A 12,256-nucleotide genomic window follows, 5' to 3' on the forward strand; every position below is an offset into this window, starting at 1 on the left:
TTCTGAAAGTACAAATGCATGGCTGAAGTGTCTGGTACAAAATGCGTGGTTCACCTCTAAGCGCCTTTAGCTCAGAGTCAGCTCTTCAGATGATGTAAGTATTTATTCATAGACAAAAAATAACTGCCAAAATTAAACTGAAGAAAGACTTTTTCAGGAAGACATAGAAAAGCAGAGGTGATGGTTGTTGGTATGATACTTGTGAACTGGCAGGAGACATTATCCCTCCCAAAGAAGCCAGTGGCAGCCCTTTGCTGGTGTGATGGGGCACTGCTGAGGCTGAGATGTGCCTTAAAGTGAATATTGAGTTCCTAATTGTTCGGAATCCGAAGGAACCCAAGGTTATTTTTTGTATAGTATTATTCCCTTTATTTTTTCTTTGATCAGCTCTTCTGTGGTATCCAGTCCTGCGAGCAGGGAGGAATCACCCTTCCACTGACAGGGGAACAACTTAGGGTCAGTCACACACTGGAGAAGCTGGACATTGTTGTTCTGTAACTCAAAAATATGTTTTATAACATCAAAAAAATGCATGGCAATATCACAAATCCCCTTTTCCTGAGAGCATGGAGCATCAGACCACACAGAGTCCCTAAATCTCACCATGCCCTCCAGACATCCACAGCTGCTCCCTGTACTGTGACAGCAGGCCACTTCATAAAGAATTTTTATTTAATTTTCTTTTCAATTTTATGTGAGTGATCCCCCTGCCATCTGCATCATCAATTCTTTTACTTCTTTTATTATAGTGTTTATTTTTATAGTTCACTCTTTTTATCGTAGTGGTAGTGAGGGGGCATCCAGGGGTGTCCTTGATCGCTCGACCAGCTCGATCTGCTTCACACTGGCCGCACGTCCCTTTCCTTCCCTCCCTTTTCTCCGGTTGTTTCCCTCAGGAACGTTCTATGGGACACGGAGAGGGGCGGAGACATCCCCGACCCCTCAGAGACCCCTGAGCCCTCACGGCATCAGGGGCCGCCCCTCGGCCCCGCCCCCAACCCGCGGCCCCGCCCCGCCCTTCCCCGGGCCCCGCCCCTCGGCCCCGCCCCCGTCGCTCACCAATTAACCCCGCCCCTCAACCCCGGCCCCGCCCCTCGCCCGCCGCTCCCGGCAGCCCCCGCGGGGTGGGGCGGGCGCGGGCTCGTCACGTGAGCGCCGCACTGGGGCCCGCGGCGGCGGCGGCGGCGTCGGGAGAGTCGGTGTGGGACCTGTGAGAGCCCGGGGAGGGTCGGTGTGGAGCCGGTGAGTGTCGGTATGAGACCCGCGAGAGCCCGGGGAGTGTCGGTGTGGGACCCATGAGAGCCTGGGGAGTGTCGGTGTGGGACCCGCGAGAGCCCGGCGAGGGTTGGTGTGGAGCCGGTGAGTGTCGGTGTGGGACCCGCGAGAGCCCGGGGAGTGCCGGTGAGAGCCCCGCTCGGTGCCCGTGGGCCCGGCGGCTGGCGGGGCTCGGCTGCCCGGGCTGTTCGTGGCCGCTCGGCTCCGGCCTCTCCCGCCTCACGCCCCGATGTGCAGCATCAGTCTGGGAGCAAGATTTCTGCCCTTCCTGCTAAAAGAAGTCCTCCCCAGCCACGTGAAAATACCCCAGGTGCTCTTGGTTCTCTTTGAGACTTTTAAGCCTCTGTAGCATTCATTTCTGACTGGTTTAAATTTCGTTCGAGGCATGTGACTTCTTTTGGTGTTCACAGCTGAAAAGCTGAAACCTTCTGTCGCAGAGCAAACTTTTTAGTTGATTTAAAGCAAGAAATGACTCTGGAACACGACAGGCTGTTTCTGCTTGCTGGGTTTTGTGCTGTGGCAGTCAAAAAGCATGTTTTCTGTTTTGTGTAGTTGGTGAGTTTTGGTTTGTTTGGTTTAGTTTGTCTGTGTGAGTTTTTTCAGATGTACGTTTATTAAAAGCATAATAAGGGCATTAGCTCTTTGCACAGAAACCTCCATTTTTATTGGTACTATAGAAAGCAGCAAATTCAGTATTAAAAATGTATAGATGTTAAGTGTTTTGTAGTTGCCCTGTAGATTGACTTGTCACAATAGGCATTAAGCAAAACTGTGCATATTTAAAGAATACCTTGGCTCTATGGCACAGCACCTGTTCTGGGCAGTACTGTGCTCATTTCTTGCTAGTAGGCATACATTTGTTTATCATTAGTCAGATTTGAAGGACAAGGTATGTCACGGTACAGGAATAGTGCGACAGAAAGCCAGAAACTCCTTCCTGCTATGGTTTTCTTTTTAATGTTAATTTGTGGTTTAGGTGGTTAAAAAAAGTTAGGCTGTAGAGTTATTAACAAAGCTGGTAATGAGCCTTAACACAGGAACTTCTGGCACTGCATGTGACTTCACTGTGTGGCACATGTCACAGGAGATGTTACAGAGCTGTTTTCAATAAAATGCAGAATTTTCCCTTTTTGCAATTTTGTTTATCATTCTGTGATTGGTCAGAAGGAAACGTGCAAAAGATGCATTTGCTGAAGAGAGGGGCTTATGGCATCATTGAGGCTGAGCAAACTCTGGTGCTAATGTATTCCTATAGGTAGAGTTACAGTGTTAACTAACAGTACTTAATTTAGAGTGTGAGAGCCTGATTTAATGAGATGTAACTGTAAATCCGTAAAACTGTAAACATTGTGTGTGTTCTTTTAAAGGAGACAACATACTAGTTTCTCTAAGACCTTGAATCAGTTAGAAATAAGCTTTGTTTCGTGGTCTCTTCCTTCTGCCTTGACCAAGTTACGTAGCAACTTTCATATGAGAATCATTCCTGAATGTATTTGGGAAAAGAAACAAATGGCAGTGTTCTTTGGGAAGGCTTGAGAGAGAAAATGCTTGACTGTGTGCAGCAAGATGTCCAAATATGTATGAGGAGCATAAGCATGGTTAAAGGTCTGCATAAGACTGATTTTAAAACATTTCAAAACCAGATCTTATAGGTTTGGAAGAAAATGTTCTCAATTCCAATTTCTTGATACCAAACCTCCTGACACAAGGTAAAACATAAAAAGAACTAGTACTGTTTGTTTCCTTTCTCCAGAATGTTTTAATAGAACTGTTCTGGGGTTTTGCTTCCTTTCTGAAGTTTTATAAAAGTAATATCAATTGAAATTTTCTGGCAGTGCTAACAATGTTTTCCTACCTGTTCCATTCCTGTCAGGGGCCAGCTACAGCACGAAAGTCAAAAGTTGTTGGAAAGTTGAAGGAATGAACACACTGTTTTTCTCCCATCTCACTGAAGCAGGTGTATCTATGTTTTATACAACTGAAATGACTTATTAAATCTGGAGGCTTCTGAGCAAAAGAACAAAAAGGTAAGTGTCTTTAAGTAGACTGCATTACACCTTTGTATAAGATGAAGTGTGTGTTTTTCAACAAAATCTAATTAATGTGCAGCATCTTGGCTGTGTTGTTGCATGTAGTGAGCGGAAAGGCTGTGTGCCAGAAACAGAGATGTGACTGGACCTATCGATGTGTAACGTACACAGGCAGGTGTGGGAAGTATCAAACTCTCTATGCCTGTTGGTTGAAAGAGAGCACATGCAGAAGTGTGGTGCTGCCCCATGAATGACTTCATCAGGATAGTCCCAATCTCCCCTTTCTTAGGCATGGAAGCAAACAGTGGTTTGTGGGGGACTTCATCAGTCTATTAAGTCATAGTCTATTTAGTCTACTTTTTTAAGCACAGACCAGCTCAGAATGGTACTTTCTCTGTGGTATTATGTGTATTCATGTAGTGGAAGAAGGAACTAAACAGCAAATGACAGAGGAGGAGTCTGATGCATTGGTTGTACATGTTCTCAGAGGAAAGTTGGAGGAAAGTCTGAGTAGGGGATGCAATTTTAACTGTTAATGTCATTTTTTTAATACAGTATATCACTGTGTAACAGATACAATTTCCATTTCTCTTGTGGAATCATCAGTTAAATCTTTAGCAATAGAACTACAGTGGCCTAAGGGGATATCTTTCAAGAAGAATGAGCAGAGAACAACTGAAAGCTTTCTTAATAGAAAACTTGGAAGCTGTGTTTGCTATCCCATAGGCTTTCCTGTCAACTGCATCAGCTTCTGACAATGTGGGAGGTATGCATTCCCTGCAGGGGATGCAGAGTAGTGAAAATAGACTGGGTGGGTTTAGAAAGCCACAGATCAGCCTTCAGGCAGAGGTTTCCTACAGATGTAATGTTGATTCTAGGGTAATCTGACAAATGGTTCCTTAAAAAACCCACTCACTTCTGTCATGGCACCTAATCTAGGTAGGTTTAACTGTTAGAGGGAAAACCACTGCTTTCTTTGATCCACTCACAAGACTGAACTTTCATTTAAGAACTCAGCTACCAGATTGAATATTAAGAAGCAGTCTGGGAAAAAAGATAATCATGCCAAGAGAAAGGTAATACACATAAAACAAATACAAGATTAGCAATAAGTGAGTACAAGTGGACAGAAATAATTGTTACCGTAAATTGCAAGAAATAGACCCTCCAAAAATTGCTGGAAAACAGGCCTTAGCAAATAATTTTATGTATTACCACTGAAACAGGTGCTGCTTTTCTTTGTAATGGTGATATAAAGCATAAAAATTATCTAACAGATCAGAGTCCATCAGCAGATAAGTTATTTAGTGTCCATGATGCCATGTGTCTTACTGTATTATCTGTCTTTGTGAGTGGACTTATAACTCTCTTACAAGAAAGCTTGCCAGGATAAAAGCTAGGGATATCACCCTAATCTATATTTTCAAGATAATTTGAAAGGAGGAAGCAATTGGGTTGATAATTAGAAAAAAGTAATGTTACAAACCTTTATGTTAGATCTTGTTGGAAGTTGTGTTTTACTTTGAAAATAGGGTGGGAGTTAAAGTCCATGAGAAGAGAGTGAAACAAAAACCTTCAGATGGAGGCAGGAGAAATATCAATCAAGGCAGAGCTGAGAATTTTTTTTACTCCCTCCAGCTATTATTTATTCAATACCTGGCTCCAACGTACAAGCTACAAGAATTTTTCTTAAGGAACGTGTACACAGAAGTGCATAGGGATCTGGTGGTACTGAGAATTTTTTTTTTGGCCAAACTTTCTGCTAAGCTGTTGCTGTTTGGTGCCATTTGTAGAATTCCATTGTCAGGATAATACTTTTTGTTAGTGTGAGGGCTTCCTGCTAATATCTTCAAAACTCCCTGGTATAGTGAGTGAAATAGGAGTGGGCAGGCAACTGGTGCACTTCTGATTTGTTTGGTGAATTAACAGTCACTTGGCTGTTGCGAACTGTTGTTTGTTTGCATTTGTTCCTGTTGAATCCTTTGGGGACAATGACTTGCCCTGTCAAATGCAGGGCACATTAGGGAACAAGAGAATGCTTTTTCTGGGAGATCGAGCGTTTCTGGCTCTTCACAAACAAATTCAGCAGAGTTGTACAGCTGCTCTTCACAGTCTAGTAGAGAATTGGCTACATGAGGGATTCTGGAGTGCATCTTTCTTAGGGACAGGAAGCCTCGTAGACTTCTGCTGCCTTATTTTTGTTTCTGAGTATAGTTCTTTTGTGCTAAAATATAACTGGTTAAATGAGCTCGAAAGAGATGTATTTATATCTATGGACTTGGTTAGTTGGTTGTGGCACTATGGTCTCTCTGTGTTTTATTTTGGTTGATTGGTGCTGTTTGGTTAGGGACAGCTGATGTCTGGAAAACTGCCTTTGTTGCTGTATTTTTTTTATTGAGACTTGGGTTTGTATCCCTATACTCCCTCACAGTGAATAATTATTTACTAGTGTAAAACTGTTTTTCTTTTATTTGAAATAATTGCTTATTTGGTATCAGGTCTAGTTATGAAAATAACTTCATTTTTGTCTAGACTGGCAGATGCCTGGGAGATCTTCATTGATTAACCCCATGCACTGATTGCTTTTGGGTGTCATATAATTGTCCAATTGTAATTTTTGGAAGTGCTCCATTTATTTTCTGAATTACTGTGTCAGCAAATGAAAGGACATAGTAAGTTTTGTAACTATTTAGGAGAGGCCTGGGAGATACACAGACTTTGTTCATTCTTGCACAAACCATCACCTGGAGCAGGATTGTGAGAACTTTGTGTGCTGTGGTTATGAATGTGTGACAGAAATCTAAATGATTCTAGAAGATGTTCTGTTGAACTTTTCATCGTTAATTTTTGCATAAATCTGACTCTTATAAAAGCAAATAATTCTCATGCTTATCTAGATGCCTGTATATTTTGTATACGTATATAAACACACAAAAGTTTCAACTATAATAACATGAATCACGAATATTTCTTCATCATATTTACCTCTCAGTATATTCTGTAAATGTGTTTGGTGCATGGTATTTAGCAATTTAATTTCCTCCATCTTTCTACTTTAACATACTGAACATTATAGACTATACAATGTGAAAAACTTCCATTTTTCATTAAGCGTTGTCAAAATTGCTGTTGCTCCAAATGATTGATATAGGTATGAATTTGAAAGTGATTTTTTTCAAAGTTTTAATCCAGTGATGGAAGGTAAAATAATAAATATCTGGAAAGTGGTGCTCACAATTTACTTGATGCAGTTTACTTGAGTTCAGGTGTTTGTGGTAGTAATCTTTTGGCAGATGCAGATTATGTTGTTTGGTTGCAAACTATTTTATACTTGTAAAGATTTTAGTTGATAGAAACATGGCTCAGGCAATAGTTAAAATTTTTTTACTGTGACTCTGGTGTGAAGATGAAACCTTAAAAGGACCAGCAAAATGTCAAATGAGCTTTAATTTATTCTTAGGTCATAAACAATGAGAACTAGTTTCACCAGACTGTTGTCAATCTTAATGTGTCGTAATAAGAGTCTTGGTGGTCTTTCCAGGTTGCACTGCAAACATTCTCTAACCTGTTGGCAGTGAAGAACCTTAAGGGAAGACGAGCTGATTGTTTCAAATGTCTCAACCTTCAAAAGCTTGTTTCTGTGTTTTAAAGCTTATTTAGATTTTTTGTGTGAACGTATTCTCGTGTCTTGGCATTTATTCACAAAAATCAGGTAGGATCCTTGAATTGACTTCTTAAAATCTGGCCCTCAGTGCCTACCCTTTCAAATGTTGTGCCTCCATTCCCATGAATCCTAGGAAGCACAAGTATAAATATCATCTTTAATGAACATAGAGATCCCAAGCAGTTTAATTGTTATTGTAAGATCATTGGAGCCCACATTTCTCGATAGTGTTACTATATTAAGTTCTGGTAATTTTAACAAAGCTCTGTTTATTAGTTCAAGTTAAATCCAGTAAAATTGCTTTGTCTCCTTGCTATTCTAGATTCAGGGAAGAATGTTTAACTGTTTGTAACTGCAGAATCTAATAAACAAAGTTGTCTGATTTGTTTTAAATTTGCAGAGTAATTGTACTTCTTTTCAGCCGCTGACAAGCGTGAGGTTTGTATGGTTTTCAATTTTTGTGCAAGTATAGGAGTATATATGGATGATATTGGGGAATAAAACATGTTTGCAGTGGAAAACTACTTGCAAGATTTTTTCCCTGTGTGGAAGGACTGCTGCTGCTCTGTGATAATGAGAAAGTTTTAGCTATTTTAAGGCTATGGTGGAGTATGTTTTTTAAATTGTTCATGGCAATATTACTTTGGGAAGCTGCCAGAAGCTGCTTCTACAATTTGACAGAAAAAGAAATAATATTATAAAAGGCAATATTTCATGTTCATTTTACATCTTTCTGAAAACTTATTTTCTCTTGATATAGAGGAGTCCACTTCCTTAAGGGTTTGTCCTTGTTTGATGGTACTTTTGATGAGAACTTAATCTTGTCTGTTGTCTGAAGGTCACAGAAGCATAATGTAATCCAGGTTGAAAGGGACTTCAGGAGGCCTTGCTCAAGCCCTTGCTCGAACGAGGATCAGACCCAGTTGGTCTCAGCTGTGTCTTAGGAAACCTCAGAGGATGGAGACTGCAACCTGCTTGCACCCTGTTTTCACTGCCTGACTGTTGCCTTGTGGTGCAAAAGGAGGGGTTAGGGTTACTTGGCCATAGTTTACTTCTGGAAATGTGGGTGGTTATAAATGTGCTTATTAGTATTTGGGGGGTTTAGGTGTGATTGGATTTCAAAGTAAAATTTTTGCAGCATTAGAAGAATCCTTATATACTTATATACTGATGAAATAACCTGCATTAATTTTAGTGAAAATGTTTGGATTTAAAAAATACCCTGACAGATAATACCTTATCTTCATTACATATTTATTCAACTTGATTAGCTCTGAATAACTCTAATTTGCATCATTAAAGTGTTGAAAATGAAACAGAGTAGTTGGTTGTAGTTCTATAATGAAGTGTTCTATAGAAATTGAAGTCAGATAGTGAATTCATTCTCACTGTGAAGTATGTTGAAAGAAATGAGTCTCATGAAGAGCTGGGGGAATTTTACACAAAGTAAACTTGCATACATAGAAACATAAATTGCTGCAAGAGCCACACACACCTTGTTTGCTTGAAGTGGCCTGGTGGGGTGGCAGCGTGGAGGGGAGCTCTGACCTCAGGTTTCTGAGAACCTGAAAGGGTCTGTGCCTGTTTGTTTTAACTTTTCTACATCTTAGTGTAAATTGTAGTCAGTGTTCTGGATTATTTCCGAATCTCAACTCACCTCATGTAATTCTACAGTTCAGCCAAAGCTCAGTGAGTGTGCAGTAGGGGGAGGAAATAATACAGAAAGCAAAGGAGGAAACGGAAAGGCTTTTGAAACACTTGGTGCTGTTCCCTGTGTGAGCAGCAGGAGTAACTCGCGATTGGAAGGGATAAGGAACGTCCAGACGAGCTTTTGTTCTGCAGAGCTTCGGCAGTGCTTTGGCTCCGAGGTGAGTGTCCAGGAGCCTGGGTGGGCTCGTGTGACCTCTGCTGAGGTCCTTCCCGTGGCTTCGCTGGTGGAGTAGCTGTAGTTGCAAGATGAACAGCCAGCTCGGGTGTGCCAGTACCTGCTGCAGTCAGAATTTCCATTTTGCAGTGCAGATCTATTCAGGGTTGTCACACCTTCTAAAAGTCACTTTTCTAGGGCTTGTTTGTGCGCTCTTGTCTCTTGTGGTTAGTGCAGCCTTAATTTAAATTTATGTGAGCTCCAGTTAAAACCACTTAGTCTCTGCTGACATAGAAAAACTGGTGCTGCTGTGCCTCTGTCTGTCTCACCTGGCACTTCTCACTTAAAATACAAATAAAAACCACTTCATGTGGAAGAATTTTTAAAACAGGCTTCTAAGTAAGTATATGCCTTTTACCTTATAAAACATTGAATTTCTATCAATTAGGGGAAGTCATCTGAACAAATATTGGATGTTCATAAGTTAGCATAGTAATATAGCTAAAGTTAAATCTACCTTAAGTTTTGTGGTATTTAAGATACTGCAAGGAAGGAAAAACTGTGAAAGTATCTTCCCTTTAAATTTTATTGTCAAAACATTAGTATTGCAGTAGTATTTCTGTAAAGGGCAGATTGAAAGGGCAATGATTTAATTTTGATTGCTAATAGCTTTTCATTTAAACTGATCACATTGCACTAACATTAGTTCAGGACCACTGTTTCAGTGTTTGGAGAAAACTGAGATAGCTGGAGACCCAGAAGGGACACACAGGCTCTGTGGCATTCAAAAGTGTTTTTCTTCATTTTTTCAACTTAGTGTGTGTTCCTTTGTTAAATTTTTTTTTTGTGGAGGGATCTGATTTTTTTGCTGATAAGCTGCATCACTGAATATTACAACTCTAAACACAGCGTTGGGTTTCCTGTGTTCTTTATGAGATATGGAAGGCTTGGGCAACAAACCTGTAGAACTTCAGGTTGTGGTTTCCCACTTTAACCCTGCACAGACACATTCCTGTGCTGTTATAGCACCGTCAAAGCACTTTGCCTCTTGCAGTCAGATCTGTCGCTGTCACTTGTGTAGGACTGTTGCAGTGTCACTGTCAGCCCACTGTTACACAGGAGCACGGGCTGACTTGTCAAGGTGCAGAGAGATCTGGGCAAACTTTCCAGTGTTGAGAGGGGAGAAAAAGTGCTTATTTAAGACCACAATGTTACATTTATGGAATAGGAACAAAGATTGTGTAGTCTGTAGTGCCTTTACCCCCCAAACAAACAGAACCTCTTCAAGATTGCTGTGGGATGTCAGATCAGTTGATGAAGGGTGTGTGACGAGTGAAAGGGAAGTATGAGTGTTTTCCCAGTGTTACTTCTAGAGACCCCTTGTGCGCTGTTGGGAAATTAAGGTGTTGCATCCTGTGGCGTGAGATTCTGTCTTTTAATAATACCATTTAAAAAATAAATCCTTTTCCTTCAAATACGCAAAGGTTGTTCGGACCAGAAGGCTGGACACTCCCTCTTCTGGTGTGCTAACTGAAGCTCCAGTTAGGAAATGGGGGATTGTTTTTAAATGCAGAAGTACTGCGGAACTCCTGCTGGGGTTTTTTTGTTGTTGTTGTCTTTTAAACTTGAAACATTTAAGTGGATGGACATGCTTGTGACTTCAAGAGCTGTGGAATAATACTCCAAGTAGGTTGCATTTCATAATATGTGTTTCCAGTCACTTAAAACAAGCACACTAATGTCTGTTGACTGAACTAATAATAGTATTCCAACAACTGAATTCCAGTCTAGAGCTTGAGTCAGAATATTTCTTCTAATAAGAACCAATTGCAAAGCTAGTAATGAATTTGTTAGATTTAGATGCTTTTAAATAGTGACCTTCAATTATGAGGCATTGTGTAATGTTTTTAATTACCAGTAACTTGCAAAACATTCTTGTAAGTTCTTGATGTCTACCTGTAGACCTCCAAAATCTAAAAATCTCTCCTGTAAATAGTATGTAGTCCAGGAGGAAGTTTAAGTCTCCAATTTGTGCTTACTTGTCAGATACCTGGTATGGCCTCATCGTCAACACCTAAATATAATTCAAACTCCTTGGAGAGTTCAAGTAAAAGGGTGAGTGTAACTTTCTTCATGTTTTTATTTGTTTTACGTCAGACTTCTCAGAGATCATTGTCTTGCATACTTTGTTAGAAAAATGAGTATTTAAATGAACTCTTGAATGTATATACTTATTTTTATTGCTAAAATTCTAATGCAGTTAACTGAGTTGATTTAAATATCTTTTGGAATGGATGGGTGAAGTGTTCTCTGTAACAGCCAATGAGAGCCTCCTTCAAATCAGTTTTAATGTACTTTTATCTTTGAAACTTTTTGGGCCTTTTTACCCTAGAAAGATTCTGTATTGCAATTGCAAAGTTAAACCTTGTTATATTTGTTTGGCTCAGTTTTAAAATGTTCATCTGCAGTGAAAAATACATTAAAACAATCTAAATGTCATCCCCCTCTGCTTTTTGGTGCTGTGCAGGTGAAGCAAATGTAACCTGGGTACAAGAAAACAGAACCTACTGAATGTGGGAAAGTCACAAAAGAGTAGATTGTGTGTGATAGTTGTGAGTGCATTGCTTTAGTAATTTCAGTTGATTTGTTCTTCCAAGTCTGGTCTACTTGGAAAATTAAATGCACAAAATCTGCAGAGAACTTACAGTATAGAAATTTAATTTCAATTTAATGCAAATATAATTGACTGTTCTTTTAGGAGAAAGACTAAAACATGCTTATGTTTCAGATCTGTTCAACCTTTAAATGTTTAATAGCTGCAGTTAAGGATAGTGGTATGTTCCTGTTTTGGTTCAGTCTGTCAATTCCTACTGTGGCAAAACTTGTTCTTTCCCATGCAGGAATTACTTTTAAGGGTTTTTTTTTAATCTGAAACTTGGAGAAATTGTAAATAAAATATGGTGTGCTGTTGTGCTTCTCTTCTCTAGACTCTAAAAGATGGAACTAACTGGGAGCAAAATGAAGAAATACCTCGTCTACCAGGAGAGACCAGAGTTACAGGTATAAGCTCCAGAGCTGCCTGATGCAGTGTGTTCAGCACTCTGGCAGATACATGTATCTTACTGGACTGTTTTGTAGTTTGGCCTGGTTTGGGCTGGGGGCCACAGTAAGTCATGCTGAAATGTCCTGAATTTTTCCAAATAATTGTGAGAGGGGCTTTTTATCACATATCAGAAATTACTTTTTAAGCCTTTAAAATCTTGATTTCTACCCATAGCAGATCCTCTGATAGAAGGAAATTGCAAGCCAAGTTGTGTCATAGTTGTATTTACAGACTGAGTCCCACATGTCTAGTGATGAGAGCTCCTCCAAGCTTTCCAAAGTCAGGAGAATTCCACATGCCACCCACCATGTATTGATACC

At 40.2% G+C, this 12,256-nt stretch overlaps 1 protein-coding gene across 8 annotated transcripts in view; it reads left to right on the top strand.

Moving 5' to 3' along the window:
- Positions 1-1,114: 1,114 nt before the first annotated feature.
- MTM1 (myotubularin 1) overlaps positions 1,115-12,256 on the top strand; it is a 38,375-nt gene continuing 27,233 nt past the window's right edge. For 3 of the 8 annotated variants that reach the window (XM_027687052.1, XM_027687059.1, XM_027687060.1), the window contains exons 1-4: positions 1,115-1,242; positions 3,149-3,302; positions 10,880-10,948; positions 11,821-11,893. In XM_027687052.1, the coding sequence (XP_027542853.1) occupies positions 10,889-10,948; positions 11,821-11,893 (133 nt within the window). In that variant the 5' untranslated portion in view covers positions 1,115-1,242; positions 3,149-3,302; positions 10,880-10,888. Of the gene's footprint in view, positions 1,243-1,320; positions 1,402-1,453; positions 1,831-3,148; positions 3,303-8,643; positions 8,838-10,879; positions 10,949-11,820; positions 11,894-12,256 lie in introns of those variants that run through there. The other 5 variants (XM_027687054.1, XM_027687056.1, XM_027687055.1 and 2 more) reach the window with 5 other exon arrangements.

This window comes from Neopelma chrysocephalum, unplaced genomic scaffold, assembly GCF_003984885.1.
Source record: "Neopelma chrysocephalum unplaced genomic scaffold, ASM398488v2 Primary Assembly neopelma1_73, whole genome shotgun sequence".
In the NCBI taxonomy this organism is placed as follows: domain Eukaryota; kingdom Metazoa; phylum Chordata; class Aves; order Passeriformes; family Pipridae; genus Neopelma; species Neopelma chrysocephalum.